At 39.8% G+C, this 21,565-nt stretch overlaps 1 protein-coding gene and 1 pseudogene across 9 annotated transcripts in view; both read right to left on the reverse strand.

Moving 5' to 3' along the window:
- The window catches only part of KDM4B (lysine demethylase 4B), a 286,229-nt gene that overhangs the window by 129,744 nt on the left and 134,920 nt on the right, over window positions 1-21,565 (reverse strand). For all 9 annotated transcript variants that reach the window (XM_069086768.1, XM_069086769.1, XM_069086770.1 and 6 more), the window contains one exon: window positions 8,972-9,021. In XM_069086768.1, coding sequence (XP_068942869.1) covers window positions 8,972-9,021 — 50 coding nt within the window. The remainder of the gene's footprint in view (window positions 1-8,971; window positions 9,022-21,565) is intronic.
- Window positions 1,528-2,908, reverse strand: LOC138160170 (keratin, type I cytoskeletal 18 pseudogene; annotated as a pseudogene).

A 21,565-nucleotide genomic window follows, 5' to 3' on the forward strand; every position in this document is an offset into this window, starting at 1 on the left:
AGAAAGAAAGAAAGAAAGAAAGAAAGAAAGAAAGAAAGAAAGAAAGAGAAAGAAAAGAAAATGGCAACTTGTTAGGAGCTCAAGATCTGAATAAAAAAAGTGTCTTTTGAACAGAGAAACAAAAATCAAATCCCTCTACTTATGTCTCTGAATAAATCCATGGAGAATTAATACAGCTGGCTTCTCAATGTCACTTCACTATAGCAAATCTTTCATATGTCTAAATTTTGTGTCCCCTTCTCTTCAATTTACTCATTTATTCCAAAAAACAAAACAGAAAAGGCTTCACTAAGAGCTGGTTGGCACAAGGAAAAAAAATTTTTTTTAATCTAATCTCTATTTCAAGTGGAAGAAGGAAAAAGTCAACTGATAGAATAAATGGCTATCTGGTAATAAAAGTGCAATGGATATAGATATGTCGCCAAAAATTCTATTAGACTTCGCAACACATTCCCTCCTTCATTAGTGAGTTTAGAGGAAAGTTTTGATGAGGAATGTTCAAAAGTCATCAAAATTTCACCTGTTAAGAGCTTCCAAGAATAAAGAAATATTCTAAGGGATCTATGATTCTATGTGGCTTCTCCCCAATAAGGACACAATGCAAAAAAAAAAAAAAAAAAACTAAACAAAACAAAACAAAATCCGCTTACTGTGGCTAAAAAATACATCACCATGAGACACAACTTTGCAATTCTCCATCCTCATCTCCACCTCCTGGCTTCCCTCTGTCTTCCTCCAAGTCCCATCTAAAATCCCACCTGCTACTGGAAGTCTTTCCTGATCTCTCTTAATTCTAGTGCCTTCCTTCTCTGATGATTATCTTCAATTTTCCTGTATATAGACTGAACTTAGCTTTCTGAAGGCAGAAACTGTCTTTCTACTTTTCTTAATACCTCCAGTTCTGGTAGAGAGTAGGTTTGTAATAAATATTTATTGACTGACTGAATTTAGCTGGGATGATCAGGCAGCACATAATACACTGCCAACTTTATACTCAAGATTTGCCAGAGCTCTGACCAAAGGCAAACAAAGGCTTTGAGAGCCCAGAGTCAGTTCCATAAGACATTATATAAGAATTTGAATGGAGATGAAATAAAATGTTACTTTATTATGAGGCCATCTATCACTCATCATAAATATATTAAAAAATATTATCAGGAAAACGCTTTGCAAACTATACTGTAGAAATGGAGAACTACAGACAAAGAAATAAGGCCCTCTCAGGGAACAGGTGTGTTGGGCTCCTTTACTCCAAAATGCTTCAGTACCTTCAGTTCAAGTTTCACATCGCTGAGCATATATGGAACAAGGGTCACCAGCCTGGCCAGAAAAAAAAAAAAAGCTTCCAGCAACAGAAGCAATGCAAGTGCCATGTACTGCACACTGATGTGAATATAAAGACAGCCAGGGAAAATGTGGCTGTAATCTCTAAATGGTGTCTAAGCCATTAGGTTTAACATTTTCCTCAGGTACTAACAAGTTGCAATTTAAATTTTTTTAAGTACCACCACCTTGTCCCTCACTACATTTTTTTTTTTAGGTGACCAAAGAACCTTTATTAACTTCCTGACTTAGCCCAGGTCTTCAGTTTATGGCCCTAACGCCGAAGGACTTTGGTGTCATTGGTCTCTGCCACCACTTTACTGTCTACAGTCCTCCGAGCGCTGGTTTTATGTAATGAACTGCTGCTGCTGTCCAAGGCATGCACAAGATTGAAGTCTTCCCCATTCTCCAGCAGGTTTCTATAGGTGTTGATTTCTGCTTCCAGTTTGACCTTAATGTTGAGCAGGGCCTCATACTCCTGGGCCTGGCGCTGCCTCTCTGTCCGAGTCTGCCCCAGCTCTGCCTCTAGATGCAGCAGGGCTGTGTTGATCTGTTCCATCTGGATAGCATAGCGGGTCTCCACCTCCCTCAGGCTGTCCTCCAAGCTGGTTTTCAGGTTTCGAAGGGAATCCAGGTCAATCTCTAGGGACTGGACTGTACGTTTCAGCTCAGTGACACTGTTTTGGGCTGCTTCCACCTCCTCAGATCTGATGTTGATCACCACAGTGCTCTCCTCAATCTGCTGGGACCAATATTTGTCAAGCTCCTCTCTGTTCTTCTGAGCCAGAGCGTCATACTGGGCTCGGATATCAGCCATGACCTTGCTCAAGTCCTGAGATTTGGGAGAGTCCACCTCCACAGTCAGCCCAGAGCTTGCGATTTGGGTTTGTAGAGAATTCACCTCCTCCTCATGGTTCTTCTTCATGAAGAGCAGTTCTTCCTTCAGGTTTTCGATCTCTGTCTCCAGTTGCAGCCTGGTCACATTGGTGTCATCAATGACTTTCCGGAGGCCATGAATGTCGCTTTCTACAGACAGTCTCATGGCCAGCTCTGCTTCATACTTGACTCTGAAGTCATCAGCCGCCAGACGGGCATTATCGATCTGTAGGACGATTCTGGCTTTGTCCACTGAGCTTGCATAGATCTGCGCCCGCAGATCCTCAATCATCTTGAAATAGTGTCCCCACTCTCTGGTCTGAGGCCCCTTCTTGTCCATATGCTCCCTGATTTTCCCTTCCAGTTTCCGATTCTCGGTCTCCAGGCTCCGCACGCGCTCCAGATAGGAGGCGAGGCGGTCGTTGAGGTCCTGCATGGTCTCTTTCTCCCCCTGGATCCCCCCCGATCCCCCCAGCCCCCCCATCAGGCTCCTGGCCCCCCAGCCCCCGCGGAAGCTGGTGGTGCGGGCCACGGAGATTCGAGAGCTGGAGCTGCCGGCGCCTGCATAGATGCTGGCGGCGCTGCTAGAGGGCTGGACCCGGTGGCTGGGCGCCTGGATCGAGCCCAGGGAGCGGTAGTTGGTGGAGAATGTGGTCGAGCGGGTAGTGAAACTCATGATTTCGATAGTGGACAGATGGGCGCAACAGGAATAGTCAGCTGTCCCTCACTACATTTTACTGGTTTTAGAAGATGTAAGTCAGGTCAATCAGCAGACAGAAAAAAAGCAAGACGTTTGGATATTTAACAACTGAGGCCCCACAGCGCTCGAATGGGCAACAGCTTAAAGCGAGAAAGGTACAACAATTCAACCCAGAAAAGGCTGTTTCAACCAATCCTTCAGATATATATCTAAATTTTAAAAAATGAAGGCTGAATAGAGTCAGAGAACCTAAGGAGAAATACAAGCCTGGCAATTATTACTTCTCTGAGTCTTAGTTTTCTTATCTATAAAATGAAGAAGTTGGCCCAGATAGCCTCTCAGGTCTAGCTATAAACCCATTCTTCTCAAATCCTTGTTGCCCAGAAATTCTATAAGATTCAATGAGAACATTGACAACACATAGTCACTGAACATAGTTATGCTTTGGGTAGGCTATTATATTATGAAGGAGACAGAGTGCAGAACCCTGGAGGAGATAAGGCTTAAAGAAAACAGTCACTGCCTTCATGGAGCTTACAGTATAGAAAGGAGAAAAAAAAACACCATCATTACAGAAATATATAATACAAACACACGATGCATTAGATAGTTGTTAAAAGAAATATTATATAAGATCTAAAAGGAAGAGCTTTTCTAACATTGAGGAATTAAAGGAGGATTTCTGAAAGAAGCAATACTACATTTAGGTGAATTCAGCACTGCTGAAATGGCAGAACCTGAAAAAGTCATGAAGGGTTTGAAAACATTATTTCTATTCATCATTTAAATCACCCAGACAGCTTCTGCTACTATCTCCTTCACCTGTCTCACATAAAGAGATGGCCCTTCTCCTTGACAAAGGAAATATTTCTACATTCATATGTGATTCCATTCCACCCTGTCTTCTCCAGAAAGAAGATTGTCCCTTCTATCGTTCCCTATTCTCTCAGTAATCTTTGATCTCTCCTCATCTCCTGGCTGTTGCTCTACTGCCTACTACAAAGATGCCCAGATCTCCCCTATCATCAAAAATCTCTCTTGATCTATCCACCCCCACTAACTATCTTGCATTTGACATCACCCATCTCTCTAGACTTTCATGACAGTATGTTCCTGGTCATCCTTCTACCTGTCTGACTGCTGCTACTCAATCTCCTTTACTGGATTATCATCCAAGTTGCTCCTATCACTATGGGTATCTCCCATAGTTCTTTCTTGAGCCTCTTTTTATACTATTTTGTTGGGTAATTTCACCAGCTCCCATGGATTCAATTATTATCTCTAGGCTGACAATTCTTAGGTCTATTTTTTTAGCCCTAACCTCTCTAATAAACCTCTAATCTCCAATCTCCAACCACCTTTTTGGATATCTCAAAATGTATGTCCTGTATTCATATTATCTTTCCCCAAAAAACTTCCCCTCTTTCAAATTTTTCTATTACTATTGAGGGGAATCACCATCTTCCTAGTCACCCAGGGTTGACAATCTGGGTGTCATCCTCATTCTCTTACCCCTTAACCAATAGGTTACCAAGTCTTATCAATTCTACCAGTGGGCATCTCTTATAAATGTTCCTTTATTTCTACTCCCATACCCAACAGGGCCTTATCATCTTATGTCTGGATAGCTGGTAACTTTCCCTGCCTCAATTCTCTTTCTACTCTAGTCAAGAGATGAAGAGATATGAACCAGATGACAATATAATCAGATGGATTCAGAACTGTTTAGATAGATGGACTCAAACAGTAGTTTTACTGGTTCAATGTCAATTTTCCAGGAGATCTTCAGTATCTGAGAAAGACCAGGGGATCAGTATTTGGCCTAGTGAGTCTTAATTCTTTTATCAGTAACATGGAAAAAGACAAAGAGAGTATGCTCATTAAATGTGTGATCTTTAAAGCAAATAGTAGAACCAGAAGCTAGATCAGAATGGAGAATACTGTGGGCTGGGAATTTCACAAGATCTGTGTTCGAAAGCAGGAATTCTTAACCTGGAGTCCATAGACCCTTAAGAAATCCACATACATATTTCAAAAAGTCTAGGAATTTGGATAGGGAAAAAATTCCATTTTTATTTTCACTAAGTCTGATATTTAGCATTTCCTTCAACAATTATGACTGGAGGAACCAAACATTTTTCTGAGAAGAGTCCTATAGAGGGTATATGAGGTGTTCAGGGAAGACTAGCACCTCTGGTGTGACGGACTACCATGCCTTTTTCAGGGTTGCTCATCCACCTTTGGTGTCCACCTACCACCCAACTCTCACCTATGGCTCCAAGAAATTATATCAGGCATACCTCTGAACTCTTGTTATTTAATCAGCCCTCTAATAAGGACAAAGATTATATAAAATCAGCACTAGAAACTCCATTCTCTTTTGTTATTTTTAAAATTTAAATATATGATCTAGTTTTTCAATGATCTAGCATTAAATCCTAGGCAAACTGCCATACTCTGGATGAGGGAAGCAATGCCTAGAAGAAAATATTCAAGATTGACTGACCTATTTCACAGTACCTTTAATTCATACACAACTGCCATACCTTTCCTAATTCATAATAAATTAAACTACACGAGGTTAAGGTCACCCAATTTTTCCAGGACTTATGACTAGTCTTAAGTTCAAATAGCTGGACAATGGTAGTTATTAGCCCTGCTGGTACTTTACTTCTGCCCTTTGGAGTCCGTGGCTTCCTTTAAGATTCAGACTGGTTCCCTCAGCTGTTCGCGCTTTCACATTCAAGGTACATTGTGTCTGTTTTGTATATGTCTCATATATGCTTTTCTAGGGTGTCTCAAGTGTTTACGTTCGTTTTGCTTCCCCGGCAGAATGTAAGATCTTTTTTCAATTTTGCCTTTGTATCCTCAACACTTGCAGAATGCCTACCACATAGTAGAGCTTAAAAAATACTTGTTGATAAAAGCTTGTGGAACTGAATGTTTAAACTGAAAATAATTTTTTTTAAAAATAAACTTATTGATTGATAGAGTGGTGGCCATGGTAGTAGAGAGAAAACAGTAGAAAGATAATATTGAGGATTTTCAAGAATTGGATATACAGGGTGTAAGAAGATGACCTGAATGGTTAAAAGAAGAGTCAGTCTAACCACCAGGGATCTGGGACTTTGCCTCAGGTCCCAGTTCACCAAATGCGATCTGCCTAGTTCCATTCTTCGAGAACCTAAGCACTAACCAAAACCTTTTCATCTTTCAGGCACCGAACCCTCCTTTATGTATTGTGTCCCTCCATTAGCAACTATCTCATTCTTTAGTATGTATCTCCAGTGATTGTTACAGAGTGCTTAATAAATGCACAAAGAGCTTAATAACACTATTCCATTCTATTATTCCATTTCTTATCCTAAGGAAAAGGAACAATTTCCAGTGCACCCTAATAGAATTCCCAGACAAGGTAAAATTAAAAATATAACAATGTCGGAATATGTAAATTGGCTCTTGAGCCCAAACATAAATGTCAAGCCTCTCATCTTTCAAACTACAGCTTTAAACCCTTCCCCACCAAATGCCTGCCACCTTCTCCACTCCCCCCCTTACCCAGTCTCTCCATGCAAATAGTGAGGCAATGCACACTTTGAGAATGGGTTCCCTGGTAACTGAGAGTTTGGCACTGCTCCCCCAGTACAAGGCAGCCCTCGAACTGCTTCCCTCATCTACACTCCTACAGCAATTCTGAAGGTAAAGAACCAGTCCCGAACTCTACTATCACAGGGGCTTGACAGAAGGTACTAAGATAAAGTAATTTTTTTTTCCTTCACTATAGCTTATAAGTGTTTATCATACATTTAATAACCAATGATTCTTTTGAAACTTGAGATTCTAATTGAACAAAGACAAAAGAGTGACAATAGAACAATGACAGAACAACTAACTCTGGGCACAAAAAAAAAAAAACCTTTATCAATGAGGGAAGCTTTATTTTGCCTACTCAGAATTTCCTCTGCCAAGTTCCACCTGCATTCACTTTGGTTTCCTACTATAAAAAAAACCCAAAAAGGGATTTTCTAAACATCTGGAGACCTAAAGCCTGCCCTATTACCCAAAACTGGGTTGCTCTCTAGCTGCTTTTAGGAATGAATTTATTCTCAATCCAGACTGGACTCTAAGGAAGTCAAAAACAAAACAAAAGTAGAAATCAGACTGAAGTGCAGCTAGCATTTTTTGTATGGCCCCTACAGATAAGCTGTGTTCTGATCTATGGCCATAGAACTTACGGTTTATAGAAGTGGTCTTCTTGGTTAGTGACAGCTGTTTTGCTGTGTGAATTTCTACAAGTCACTATGACTGCCCAATACATTTTAGTTAGATAACTCAATATATAAACAGTTAAATAAACTCAGCAGTGGGCAGCTAGGTGGCGCAGTGAATAGAGCACCAGCCCTGGAGTCAGGGGGACCTGGGTTCAGATCCGGCCTCAGATACTTTGAAAATCTGTCTCTCTGTCTCTCTGTCTCTGTCTCTCAGTCTCTCTCTCTGTCTCTCTGTCTCTCTGTCTCTGTCTCTCTCTCTCTCTCTCACACACACACACACACACACACACACACACACACACACACACCCGTGTGACCTTGGGCAAGTCACTTAACCCCAACTGCCCTCCCAAAAAGCAAAATAAATAAATAAAAGAAATGGAGAATAAAGAGCTGGAAGAGGAATGAGGGAATCATCTTCAAATAAATAAATGAATGAATAAATAAATAAACAAACAAACAGCTATTCTAGAAGGGATAGAAAAAAAAACACTGTGGAGAGTTCATACAGCAAAGAAACAAATAATAAAATAGACAAAGACATAACAACAACCTTATACAAGGGCTTACAAATGAGTTGGAGAGATAAGAATACACAACTGAAAGAACTGATAAATGAATTTTAAACTGATAGTCTAGTACCAGCTAATATTTTATATGCATTTTAAGATTTGCAAATTTCTTTACAAATAAATACCATTTCATTTGATCCTCAGAATTAACTCCTGGAGGTGCTATTATTATGCTCATTTTACAGATGAGACAGAATAACTGACTTGACAGGGTCACACAGCTAACTGTTGGTGACTGAGGGCAAATCTGAGTTCAGATCTCCCTGACTTCAGGTCCAGCGTTTTAGCCAGTATGCCTCTATAATGGTAATGGTAATTTGAGGATCTTCCCTGCCCCTTAATAGACTTAGGTGAATTTGAGGACCTTTCCTGATTTTAAAATAAACTCTGCCCCCTAATAGGCTAAACGTGGTCACATGGAGACTTGTTTTTCAGGAGGGACAACTTTTGTCACTTTGTTGTCAAGTGCGTCATGAGGGTTGTAATGATGTCCCTCACCCTGGAGAAGGCTATATACACCTCCAAAGTTTTGCTTTGGGAAGAGTTGTGTGATTTGGTCAGATGAGACTCTGGTCCATTGAGCCCCCCTGGCTTTGAAAACCCAAATGTTGGTTTTTCACTCTCTAGTGACTAACTGTATATATGTGATGGTTACACAGATAGAAGCTCAGTCTGTTGGTGTGCTGAATTGTTATTTTTCTCTGTATTTTTCCTGCTTTTAACTTCTGTTTGTATTCTCTGAAGTTCAGGGTGCTGACTTTTTCCCCTAAACTAGGTAAATGATATGTGTTTGATTAAAGTAAGATTGTTAACCCTTTCTGAGTTGCTTTCCTTTAGAAAAGCAGATCAAAGAACTTGTGCTAGCAGCCATCCTGGGTATGCTAGGGTGCTTGTTGCTACAGCCAACTAGCTGATAAATTATAGAGTAACAATAACTAGAAAATAAGCTATACATTTATGAAAAAAGGAGCCTATGACTTAGAGCTGTAAATGCATTCCAATCCCAAAATTCTTAAAAGCATCTAGGAGGAAAACATTAAAAGTCCTATTTATGCTTATTATTACAGTGCTGCCTAATACACTTTTCAAAAGGCTCTAGTCAAGCCATTAACAGAGTATTCCTTTTAAACTTCATTTCTGTCTCTCAAAGAGAGGTGACACCTAAAACGTCATGTAATTTCTAGAAATGTCAGCATAGGGTAACCAAAACTGTGGATGCAAAAGCTTACCTTTTGCCAGACGTTCCAGACGCTTGCCATGTTCTGGAGGTATAGCATACCTAGAAGAGAATGAGAAACAAACCAGAAAATAGTGACTACACCATTAATGGAAAGCAAAGTCACTAAAAGGCTGCATTTTCAAAGTTGGAAGTACAACTCCAATAAAAAAGAATACTCCAGGGGGGCAGAGTCAAGATGGTGGAGTAGAAACAAGACTTCCTTGTGGCTCTGGCTTCCACCTCCTCCAATTCATGTAAAAGGTGACTCTGAACAAACTGTGGAGCTACAGAACCCACAAAATGACACAGAGAAGCTAACCTCCTGCTGAGGACAACCTGGCAGGCTGGCACAGTGCTCTGGGAGCTGAACCCAGACCCACTCCAGCCCGAGGTTTTAGCCTCAGGGTGGACTGAACAGCTGCTGCCTAGAGGGACTTCAGATCACCAGCAGCTGTGGTGATTTATAGAATTATCAACACAGAGATGCTAAGGGCAAAGTGAGAGGTCAGTGCAGTGTGGACTTTGGGAGCGGCAGTTCAGGAGTGCAGTCCAGCTTTTATCCCCTGGAGGGAGAAGCCGCTGAGGCGCCTCTGCAGGGCAGCTGCCACCACGTGACAGCTTCAGCTCCTGGCTTGCAAACTGTAGGGGGACCAAAAGACCAGTGTGAGGGGTAATAGCTCTTGCTTTAACCTGCTTGGATCTGGATTGATGTCTGGGGTGGAGGGCCTGGGGTGTGTGACCAGCTTGCCAGAGCGTGTGAAGGCTTCAGAGAGGGCACCCAACTAATAGCTTTGGCAGCTGAGAAAACCCCAGTAATTTGGGACAAAGCTCCCCTGTCTAGTTGCAGAGTCCTACTGTGGCAGAAAGCTCAAAAGTTATGTAATTGAGTGGCAACATTAGCAAGCAAAGGAAGCAAAGCAATCCAACTTTACAATTCTATTTTTGGGGACAAAAAGGATCAAAGCATGGAACAGGAGGAAGACAATAAAGTCAGAACTCCTGCACCAAAAGCTTCCAAGAAAAATACGAGCTGGTTACAGGCCATAGAGGACCTTAAGAAGGATTTTGAAAACCAAATAAGAGAAGTGGAGGAAAAATTGGGAAGAGAAATGACAATGATGCAAGAAAATCATGAAATGAGAGTCAACTACCTGACTGAAGAAAATAACACCTTAAAAAATAGACTAACTCAAATGGCAAAAGAGGCTCAAAAAGGCAATGAGGACAAGAATGCCTTAAAAAGCCGAATTTGCCAGATGGAAAAAGAATCTCAAAAGCTCACTGAGAAGAATCACTCCTTCAGAATTAGATTGGAACAAATGGAAGCTAGTGACTTTATGAGAAATCAAGATGCCATTAAACAGACCCAAACAAATGAGAAAATTGAAGGCAATGTGAAATATCTAATTGGGAAAACCACTGACCTGGAAAATAGATCCAGGAGAGATAATTTTAAAATTATTGGACTATCTGAAAGTCATGATCAAAGTAAGAACCTAGAAATCATCCTTCAAGAAATTCTCAAGGAAAATTGCCCTGATGTTTTAGAACCAGAGGGCAAAATAGAGATTGAAAGAATCCACTGATCACCTCCTGAAAAAGATCCCAAAAAGAAAACTCCTAAGAATATTATAGCCAGGTTCCAGAATTCCCAGATCAAGGAGAGAATATTACAAACAGCTAGGAAGAAACAATTTTAATATTGTGGAAACACAATCAGGATAACACAAGATCTAGCAGCTTCTACACTGAGGGATCAAAGGGCTTGGAATATGATATTCCGGAGGTCAAAGGAGCTGGGATTAAAACCAAGAATCACCTACCCAGCAAAACGGAGTATCATGTTTCAGAGGAAAGTATGGTCATTCGGTGGAATAGAGGACTTTCAAGTATTCTTGCTGAAAAAACCAGAGTTGAACAGAAAATTTGACATTCAGATACAAGAAGCAAGAGAAGCATGAGAAGGTAAACAGGGAAAAGAAATCATAAGGAACTTATCATAGTTAAACTATTTACAATGCCTACATGGCAAAATTATAATTGTAAAAGATTAAACTTTTCTCAGTATGGAAATAGCTGAAGGGAATAGAAATACACACACATATATGTATAGGAGGGTATATGGAAGTATGAATACGTGTGTGTGTGTATATATGTGTACAGGTATACATAGATAGAGGGCACAGGACCAATTTAATGAGAAGGGATGAAACTTAAAGGGTGAAATTAAGAGGTGAGAGAGGAATATAATGAGAAGAGATGGGGAGAGACAGAATGGGGTAAAATATCTCATATAGAAGAGGCAAGGAAAAATGGTTACAATGGAGGGAAAGAACAGGAAGGCAAAAGGGAATGGGTCAACCTTATTCTCAGTGAATTTGGCTTAGGGAGGGAATGACATACACACTAAATAAGGTACCTCACCCTACAGGAGAGCAGGGGGGAAGGGGATGAGAGGGAGAATGATGGAAGGGGGGGGCAGGCTAGGGCGGAGGGAAGTTGGAAGCACCAACTTTTGAAAAGGGACACGATCAAAGTAGAGAATAGAACAAGAGGGAGGGAAATATAGTCAGTCTTTTACAATATATCCACTATGGAAATGTTTTGCATAGCTACACATGTACAACCTATAATGAATTGCTTATCTTCCCAGTAAGGGTGGGTGAGGGAGGAAGGTGAGGGAGGAAGGGAATGAATCTGGAATTCAAAGTTTTAAAATCAAATGTTTAAATTATTTTATATGTGACTGGGAAATAAGATATACAGGCACTGGGGCAGAGAGATCCACCATGCCCTACTGGAAAGTCGGAGGGGGCATGAGGGAAGATATGGGAGAGAGAGCATATTGGAGGAGGGGATATCCAGTCGGACCGCTATTTTGGGGTGGTAGGTTGGGGGAAAATGGGGAGAAAATTTGTAACTCAAAATCTTGCAGAAATGAATGATGTCAACTAGAAGTTAATAAAGCATTTGATAAAGTAAAAAAAAATACTTCTAGCATTTTCCCCCATTCAGAGAATGACATACTGAAGCATAAAGTTAAACTCCAGTCAACTACCTTCCTGAAGCCTTTGCAAATCCATAGAGCTTTCAACCAGAACTTTTGTTTATTGCACATTAACTAAAGGAACAAAACATTTCTGTAATGAGAAAGAAATTTAATTTGAAGATACAAAGTCATATTCAAAACATTATGGAAAGTGGAAGTTGGAAGGTAGCAAAGTAATGCCCTACTAATGTTACATGCAAATACCCCAGGTGGGTTTATGTTTGAGAGATGAACTTGGACTTTTTTTCTGTTGCCTAAGAAATGAGGCAGAGCACTAAACTTGCAATACAGAGAATGCTAGGAAATTCTAATTCCTCTTTCCCATCCACACTCATATCCATTCCAAGGGAGACACTTTAGCTAATATAAAATTCAATCGTCAAATGAAATGATAGCAAACAAGGACCATTAGCAAGGCTCCTTTACCAACACAAAACTAGAATTGTGTGCCATCAATCTCAAGCCTTTTAAACTCTACCCCTTCCAAGAAAAGAGGATAGGGCCAAATAAAGTCTCCCTGCCCCCAAGCAAGAGGAATTAAATATATTATGTGTTATTTCCCGGTTTTCATGTGTTCCTCATTCCAGGGTACAATCCTGTACCAGAAATTACCATTTTTCCTGTTTCACAATTTGATCTGTCAGAAACAAGACAATTTTTCCTCTTGAAACCTTATTCAATGATGCAAGGAAAAAGAAGGAAAAAGACCATTATACAGAAGGTACTTCCAGACTTTAGAACCATTTGAGCCCATTTAAGTTGGGAGTTTTAAAAACAAAATAGGAAAAATATCATGTAGTGTTTGATCTCAGAGAATAGAAATAATTAATATATTTATGGACTCTTAGGTACCCTGTGGCCAAAATAATGGCAGTACCTTCAACTATTTAATAATTATCAAACAATTCAATTCCACTTGTCTTACAAAAACTTAGCAGTTATCCTTTGAAAGTAGCCATTTATCACTTACATAAAGATGATAAAAATTAATCCTGATCCAAAGCTCCTTTTTGGGATTAATGTCCCTTAAAATAGGGAAATGAAACATTCTGTTTCTTCTGGGAAAATGCTAAAGGATTGGGAAAGAACTAATTTATGGCTACAAGGCTGCTGATGATTAATGTAATATCCCTAGTCTACAATGATGCTTTCACTTAATTACTGCCTGTAATTGGGAGTTGTAAAGATAAGATTAATTGAATCTGGGGGATGTTAAAAGTTTAATACATTGGAACATGGTTCTTCTGTTATCTGAAACTACAGATTGCAAGAAGCCAAACTGAGTGTTCAGAAGAAGAACCCCTGGGGAGATTAAAGTGGAGTTTGTTTGGCCAGGAAAGCTGGACAACAGAACTGAATCTACTGGTCTATAAAGCTATAAAAAGCCCATGAATAAAAACTACCTCATCCTCCAATAAATACAAAATTACTATTTAACAAGAAGTGTTTTTTGTTCCCTCTTGCAACATTCTTTTGACAAAAAGTTAACCATACACAGTTAGCTAAAAAAGCCCCTTGCCTTTTTCTCACACCTTACCCCTCTTCCAAACCTTCCAAAAAATGCTAGGCCATTCAGTAATCAAATAAACTAACAAATATTTAAGCTTTTACTATGTGAGCCAGTACAGCTGGAGCTGGCCTAAAAGATGGGAAAGCCTGGATTTAAGTTTCACCTCTGACTAAAAGGCTATGTGGCCCTAGATAAGGCTCATTTTAACCCTCCAGTGTAGCAGGCAAGGTGAAGAACAAGTGCCAATTTGTACTGGCATGAATAGTTCCTCATTAGGAGCTTTCTATACTGATGAAGACCTAAGTCAAAGATCTGGTCAGATGCAGCAAATACTGAAACAAAAGCAAAATAGTCTGTCCTCAAAGCACTTCCATTCTGACAGGGAAGCAACAAATACAAAGCAGATACAAAGTAACCTTCCAGAAGTATACAAACTAATGAAGCCAAAGTACCCAAAGTTTTGAGAAAAGCAGTACCAGGGCAGTAACAGTAAGCCAGGAACATGAAAAAGACCTGGTGCTGATCAAAAAGACCACAAACAGACAATGCAACAAACACAATTTTTCTCTCCATCTGACACTCTACCAATATGACAAAGGAGGGGAATGGGATGGAGAGAATATAAAGGCAATATTCTCCAACCACAACACAGGTAATTCACAAAGAAGCAGCTTAACAAATGTAGGAGGGAGTGCAGCCTCATGAGAAAGAACACTGGGTTTGGAGTTTAGAATCTTGTTTGAATTCCAGTTTACCTAACTGAATGATCTTTTGCTGGTTCTTCATTCAAGTCATATCCACTAATAGCTCGGTTGATGATCTTCATCAATTCCAATGAATTCAACTCTCATTATCAATTGTCATATCTAAATATTCACCCTAACCTCTCTCCTCAGTTCCAGTCTCACATAAACAACTGCCTCTTAGGCATCCCATATAAGATGCTCAAAGGCATGTCCAAAACAAAACTCATTATTTTCACTCCAAATCCTCTTTTCCTCTGTCCAAACTTCCCTATTAACTGTCAATGCCACCTCCCTTTTCATTCACATTCACTCTACATAGCCAATCTGCAATCATTTATACCTTCAAAATATTTTAATATATGTCCCCCTTCTCTCCACTCACACAGCAAACCACCCTCAACATCTCAGCCTTCTGTCATGTCTCCCTGCCTCAAGTCTCTCCCCACTCTAGTTCATCCTTCACTTACATGCCTCCCATCTACTCTGTATGTAATTGTCTATACCTAGTTATTTATATCTTGTGCCCACCATTAGAATATGTGCTCCTTGAGCAAAGAGACCGTTTCTTCCTTTCTTTGTATCCTTGTCACTTAGTAAACTATATTGAGAGATAGCAAAGGGTTAAGTTTCCACAGGCCCCTGAACGAGGTAATGAAACTTAAAGGAAACAACACTAGCCACCTTCTCATTAGTTGTCCCCAAATCTGGTGTGTAGATATGCATAAGTAAGGGAATGAAGGATGCTTCCCTCTGATTGGGTAGAAGGGTCAAATAAATAATTATGACAATAAAGGATTATCAATTGTAACTCTCATCTCCAAATTTGGTGCATAATATGGGATAGGAAAACACCATCTTTGGATAGGACACTAATTCATGAATTATGGTAATGAGGAGTGAGTTTGCTTTGCACTTATTAGCTAGCTACTCTGGAAGAGACTGCAAGCCTACCTCACCAACCAATGGTGAGATTGGACAGGGGAGTGGGCTGGGTTAGGATTAGGATAACAGAAACCTGCAAGCTGCCTAACACAGCTTGAGCAGGAAGAGCTGTGCCCTTTCCTCGGCTCCGGCTTCCACCTCCTCCAATACATGTGAAAAAAATTTAGTATAAATACATGACAGATATCTTCAAACAGCCAAAGAGCTGCTTTGAAATCAATTCCAACTCCCATAGACTGCCCAATCACTCCTTGACCCAACACAACTATGCAAATCAATTGGTTATTACACCAAATAGGGGCATGACCAGACATTTCTTTTAAATTTGTTTTACTACACATTTTCTAAGTTCTCAATACTTCTAAAGTTTCATACAAAGTAATCCTCAGCAAGTATAAACTGGAAGGGTATGAATAGTTCAACTATATATATCTATCTAGATAGACAGATAGATAAATATATATGTAGCTATGGGTGGGGCTGTCAGAATTAACCCCAGCAACTAGATCAAATGTGTTCTGTAGCATTGAATTTAATGCCACAAAAATGCCAAGGAGGTCAAGGCAGACAAAATGTACCAACATTTTTTAGAAGGTTAGCCTTCACTGGCAAACATGAAAAATTCCTGGCCAGAAAAATGCAGTGAAATCAAAACTTGTTTACTGAGTATGCACTCCATGCAAGACACTGTAAGAAATGTCAAAGGCATATAAGACTGCCCTTGAGGAACTCATGGTATGTGTAAAAAACAGTTTTTTAAAAAAGATTTATAAAAGAGGTTGAGAGAAAGCTAGGGATGTCACAGGACACTAAACATAGCTGCCAAACAATAGCACAAGGGGTATATGAAATCAGAGAAGAAAAAGAGCATTAGGGCTGTAGTTTAGCAAAGCCTTAATGAAAGAAGGCTAGAACTTTAAAAAGGAGAGGGGGCAAGGGAAAAGAAAAGAGCATGCATTCTAAAGCTCTTAAGTAACAAGAGATCTGGAAATATTCTGAATAATGGTTTCACTTTTAAAATGGGGGAGGAGACAATTTAGAGCCATTCTACCACCAACCAACAATCTAAGATCAACTATTCTCTTGACCTCAGTTTACTCCATTAATAGAATGACAGGACTGGATTAGATTAGCAATTCTTAAAAAATATGTTCTATGAATTTGACTTCAGTGGAACAGCCAAAAAAAAGCTGTATGCAAGTATCCAGCTGAAAAGCTACTTAAATTGATCACATACTCAAAAAGTTGACAGGTCTAGAATAATCAATCATGTTTAATGATGTAAGAGGAACAGTTTGACTACTGGTCTGCCTTAGTAGAACTGTATATAAAAACAATTTTCTTTTTGTGCTAATGCCAGTTCTCTACTTCTATAAAATAGGGGCTGCTAAACCATGTGTGATCTTAAACTGCAGTTACTTGGTATTTGAATTCTTTCTACATGCTTGCCATATATTTTCTTTGATATGGAAATTGCATTTTGGCTATGATATTCCTAGGAGTTTTCATTTTAAAGTTTTTTTCAGGAGGTGACTAGCATACTCTTTCACTTTGCCTTCTGGTTCTAAGAGATCTAGGCAGTTTTCTTTTAATATTTCTTGGAATCAGGATATCTATGCTCTTTTTTTAAATCTGGCTATCAGATATTCTACAATACTGAAATATTCTCTCTTCACTCTGTTTCCTAGGTCAGTTTCCCACCCTCCCCTGTCCCAGCCCCCAAGTTTGCTGTTTGGCAAGATTTTATACCTCTAAGTCAAGCTGCTAATTCCTTTTCCAATTATTTCTTCCATAACTCTTACATTTATGTCAATTTTCCCCTCTAGTGATCTTACTTCATTGTTAAAAAATATATAACTTTTTTAAAACTCTTGCTTCATCTCTTCTGGGAATTCTAGTTGAATCTTTTAGCCAAACTATGCTTTTCTCTGAGGCTTTGCTTATAGATGTTTTGGAATTATTTTCTAAGTTTGAGTTTTGAGTATCCTTGTCATCATCATAATGACAAGGTTCTTTCTTTTTTTAATTCCAACCTACTTAGTTGACTTCAGATTTGAAGTTAGAGCAGGGCTCTGCCACACTTTTAGAGGGAAGGTCTGGGATGATGTTGTACCTGGCTTGCCCATCTCCCAACCTCAGCTCTTCCACAAGGAAGTGAGCAGACTGAGGGGTTTAGCTCCGCCTTCCCCAGTCAGCTCACCTTCCAGGTCAGGGAGACTTGGTGCTGGCTGGTGTCTACTGACCAATCACTGTTTTGGGCCTTTTACAGAAACATAAGTTTCTGCTTACGTAATACCTAAATGTTGGCCTATTGAATACCTAAATGTTGGCCACGTGGCACTCATGCAGACTCACTTCGATTTGGGCCTGACCCTGGGCAGTCCTGCGGAAAAAGTAAAATCCACTTCCAAATTGTACCCGAAGGTCTCTTGTCTCGCTTCTTTTGGCACAACAATGATCCTGCTGCTACTTTCTTGATGTACAAAGTGTTGTGTTGTTGCAAGATCCCATGGATAGCTCAAAGTAGGGACTTGCAAGCTTTCAGTCCTTCCAAAGTGGTTGACAAAGTCTGATTGATGCCTCACTGATCTGAGCTCTGCAAGTTCCAGACTGCTGCTAGACTTAGCCATTATTAGCCAGTGGGGAAGCTCTACTGCTTTAGAAGAAGACTGCAGGCTCCCCTTTAGTCTGGTATTCTTAGCCTGGTTATTCCTCTGTGGCTTCAGATTGGGCTAAAAGCTGGAAGTGAGAACCTCCTCTGCTCCTGGGATTCACACCAACTTGGTCCTCTCTTGGTATACTGTCCTAAGCCCATAACTGTTCTTTACCATAAGTACAAGTCCTTTCCTCAGTTCACCCTGGATCTCTAACCTGGACCCTGAGTAGCAGGTAACAAAACTGCTAATTGGGACCTGTTCCCATCATGGTCCCTTTATATGGATCTAGGGATGCTTCGCAGGGGTCTACGATCTCCTCTGGCCCTGGTGCACAGCCTCTCCTTGCATCAATAGTCCACCTGTGTGCATACTCCTGGCCAGACCCCAACCCCACTGTCTGCAGACTTCTCTCTTTCCTTACATTGACCTGGGCTTCAAAACTTGTTCTTAGATTTCCTGATCAGGATTCAGTCTAGAGAGTTTGAGGGTAGAGATGGGCATGGTTGTGGGGAACTCCCTGTACAACCAACTTCCTATTTGTTACCCCATTGTCCTAGCTCAATCTCCAACAGTGTCAAATAAAGGCAAGGAAATTCAGGCGAAAGAAAACGGACAGTATATTAGTATCAAATAATTAATATACTCATCTTTACTCTCTGGAGTCTTTTGTTGTTTTTAAAATGTCTAGGTCAGAGCCTAGGTCATGAAAAAATTGGCAAGAGTGAAAGGTTTCTGAAGGCACAATGACCAAAAATTCATTAAAAATCAGACAAGTAATGAATCTGAGGTTGTTTCTGGCAGCACTTGCCTGTGTTGCATCACACAACTTTCCTGCAATCACAAAACATGTGCACTTTGCACTGCACGTGCCCTCAGGCCATGCAACTCCAATGAACACTTCAGAAAGATGAAAAGAGATCTCTCTGGAGTGGAAAAAGTTTAAGAAGCTCTGGCCTAGATTACGGTTTTACTGGTATAGGAAATTCCTGTTGTAGAAACTCCCTTTACTGATACAGAAAGGCAACTATGCTTGTCCTGAGCATTGAAAGGCTAGGTATCAAATATACAGTTTAAATCCAGGTCTTCTTAATTCAATGACTGGCCTGGCATCTACATAGGACTATGCTAGGGGCAAGAGGAAGATAAAAAAAGGAAAAGGACAAATGATGAGGGTGACAAGATGAAAGAGAAAGGAAATATATTGGTAAAATAAATAACATTAAAACTGCTTCCTCTTCAAGAAAAATGATCTCTGGATAGAAAAGAACAAAAATGGGAGTAAAAATCCAAATGAAAAGAAAATCACATAATAACCTAGCTTCCTAATAAACTGAGTTCAAGTCATTGAACCCAGATGAACTACATTCCAGTATACTTAGTAACTGGAAAATATGATTACTAAGCCTCTCTCAGGGATCTTTAAGATCTTAAAGAAATGTAAGTTGCTGAAGAACTAGAAAATGGGGCAGGGGACGGGGGGCGGGAAGAGGACATAATGACGAGGGAGGAAGGAATGTGGCATCTGTAGACATGGGCCAATAAGCTTTACTTCTATTCCAGGCAAAATTCTGGAATAATTTTTTTTTTTTTTGCTTTTTGGAGAGGGGAAGGTAGGGCAATTGGGGTTGTGACTAGCCCAAGGTCACATGGCTAGTTTTGTGTTAAGTGTCTGAGGCTGGATTTGAACTCAGATCTTCCTGGCTCCTGGGCCAGTACTCTATTCACTGCACCACCTAGCCACCCCTGGAATAATTTTTTAAGAGAAAGCATTCATCATTAAAAGTCAGTATGGCTTCTTCAAGAATACATTATGTTACCTTACAACCTAAAGCTAAAATCCCATCTTCTACAGCTGACCTACACAACTTGAAACTTCTTCAGGCCAAAGAAGTAAACAGACTGACAATGGCTGATTGCCACAAGCCATGTGACAAACAGGAGAGGATGGAGTGGCAGCCCTACATTTTTCACAGGCCACTCTAAATCCTTTGGAGGACTGCAAGCAGCCCATGAGCCATCAGTTGTCCAGGCCTGCTCTAAAGAAGTCTTTCCCAACTCCTCTTAATTCTAGTGTAATCCCACCCTAAATTATATCTATTCATGCTACAGTTATTTGTTATTTGTACATATTTGTTTGCTTATTGTCTCTCCCATTTGATTGTGAGCTCCCACAAGGACATGAACTATCTTGTCTCTTTCTGTATCCCCAGGGCTTTCTGTCACTTAACAAATGTTTAATGACTAAATTTTTTTTTTAGTGAAAAGGGACAAAAATCAGAGGAAAGTAACAATTTTTTTTAATATCAAGAAAACATTTCTTAAAACCAAGTTAAATTATGAAACTATCTGTTAACTTCTAGATTGAATTATCTATAAATAATGCCTTTATTGCTTTCATGGTCTACCATTCTTAAAGCTAACCTATTAAAAACCTTAGGCAAGTCACTTTTCACACAGCACAGAACCCCACCCCTACTTCCAACATGGACTTGTCCTTTATATTCTCTATTCTTTTTTCTTCCTTATCTGGAAAATGATGGTATTTAATTAAATTGCTTCTGAACTCTAAAATTTGATTGTAAATCGGGTCAAGTAAAGACAATGAAGGTATCTATATGCAAAAGATATCCAAGCTAACTAAAGAAGCAGCTTGTTGACACAGTGCTAGACTTGGGAGTCATGAATACCTGGGCTCAAATGCTACCTTTGATACATTTTATAAAAGCATAGCCTCCTGGGCCTTGATTTCCTCAAAAATGCGTCGTTGGACTCAATGGCTTCTTAGGTCCCTTCCAGTTCTAAATCTATGACCCTATGATTCATCTTCAGATCTCAGGCTCATCAAATTTATCTATACCTAATAAATCTATACTTCTATTAAAGATTCCTTACTAGCCAAGGAGTATAAGAATCTGAGATAAAGATAATCAGGAAGAAACGTACCCTCTGTATCCAACTCAGTGAACGTAAGACACTGTCTTAGAAAGATCCTGCCCAGATGCCTGCCACAGAGGATGCTATTAATAGGGTAATGTTCACGGTGGTTTGTTTATTCCCCTGGAATGGTTTGATGGATGTGAATAATTATCAGACTATAAAAGCCAGCAAATGTGCTATTTTCTATCGCTCTAAATCATCAAACAAATAAAGTGTGAAACAGCATTTTTGAATATAATTTTCCCCTCTAATGGCTTAGAATTATTATCAAGAACAATGAAAATAAATAAGCAAATGCCTTGTGAGTTAGAAATTAAATGAGTGTGTCAGAAAAAAAAGAACACAGACCATCTTGGAGAGCAAGAGCCTGTTTAGAAACCATTAGTTAAGCAGATATGCTACAGGGGATTTAGCACCACATTAACATACCAACCGCTTCAAATACTAGTCAGTTTACTAGGTGTCTGAAGGCCTGTTCAATGGCAGCCTAAAATCACAGCTCTTTTTATAAGGAGCCTATTGAATTAGGTTACACAACATGCAGCCAGCCATACCACCTTACTCTAAAAATAATTCTTAACAGGACAGAATCCTGAAATGTTGCAGTCCTCAAAACAAAACTTTTTTTTTTAATAGAGTGGCTCACTTAGGTGGCCAGATATGGAGAGAAGAGACTGCATAAAGAACCAGTAAAATGTCATTCAAGTCACAGCTCTGTCTCTACCACCTTCTAGCTGTGTGAACAATGGCAAGTCACTAACTA

The sequence above is a fragment of the Petaurus breviceps genome, unplaced genomic scaffold, assembly GCF_028583685.1.
Source record: "Petaurus breviceps papuanus isolate PSGF00001 unplaced genomic scaffold, PetGlider_PUasm1.0 180, whole genome shotgun sequence".
NCBI lineage: Eukaryota > Metazoa > Chordata > Mammalia > Diprotodontia > Petauridae > Petaurus > Petaurus breviceps.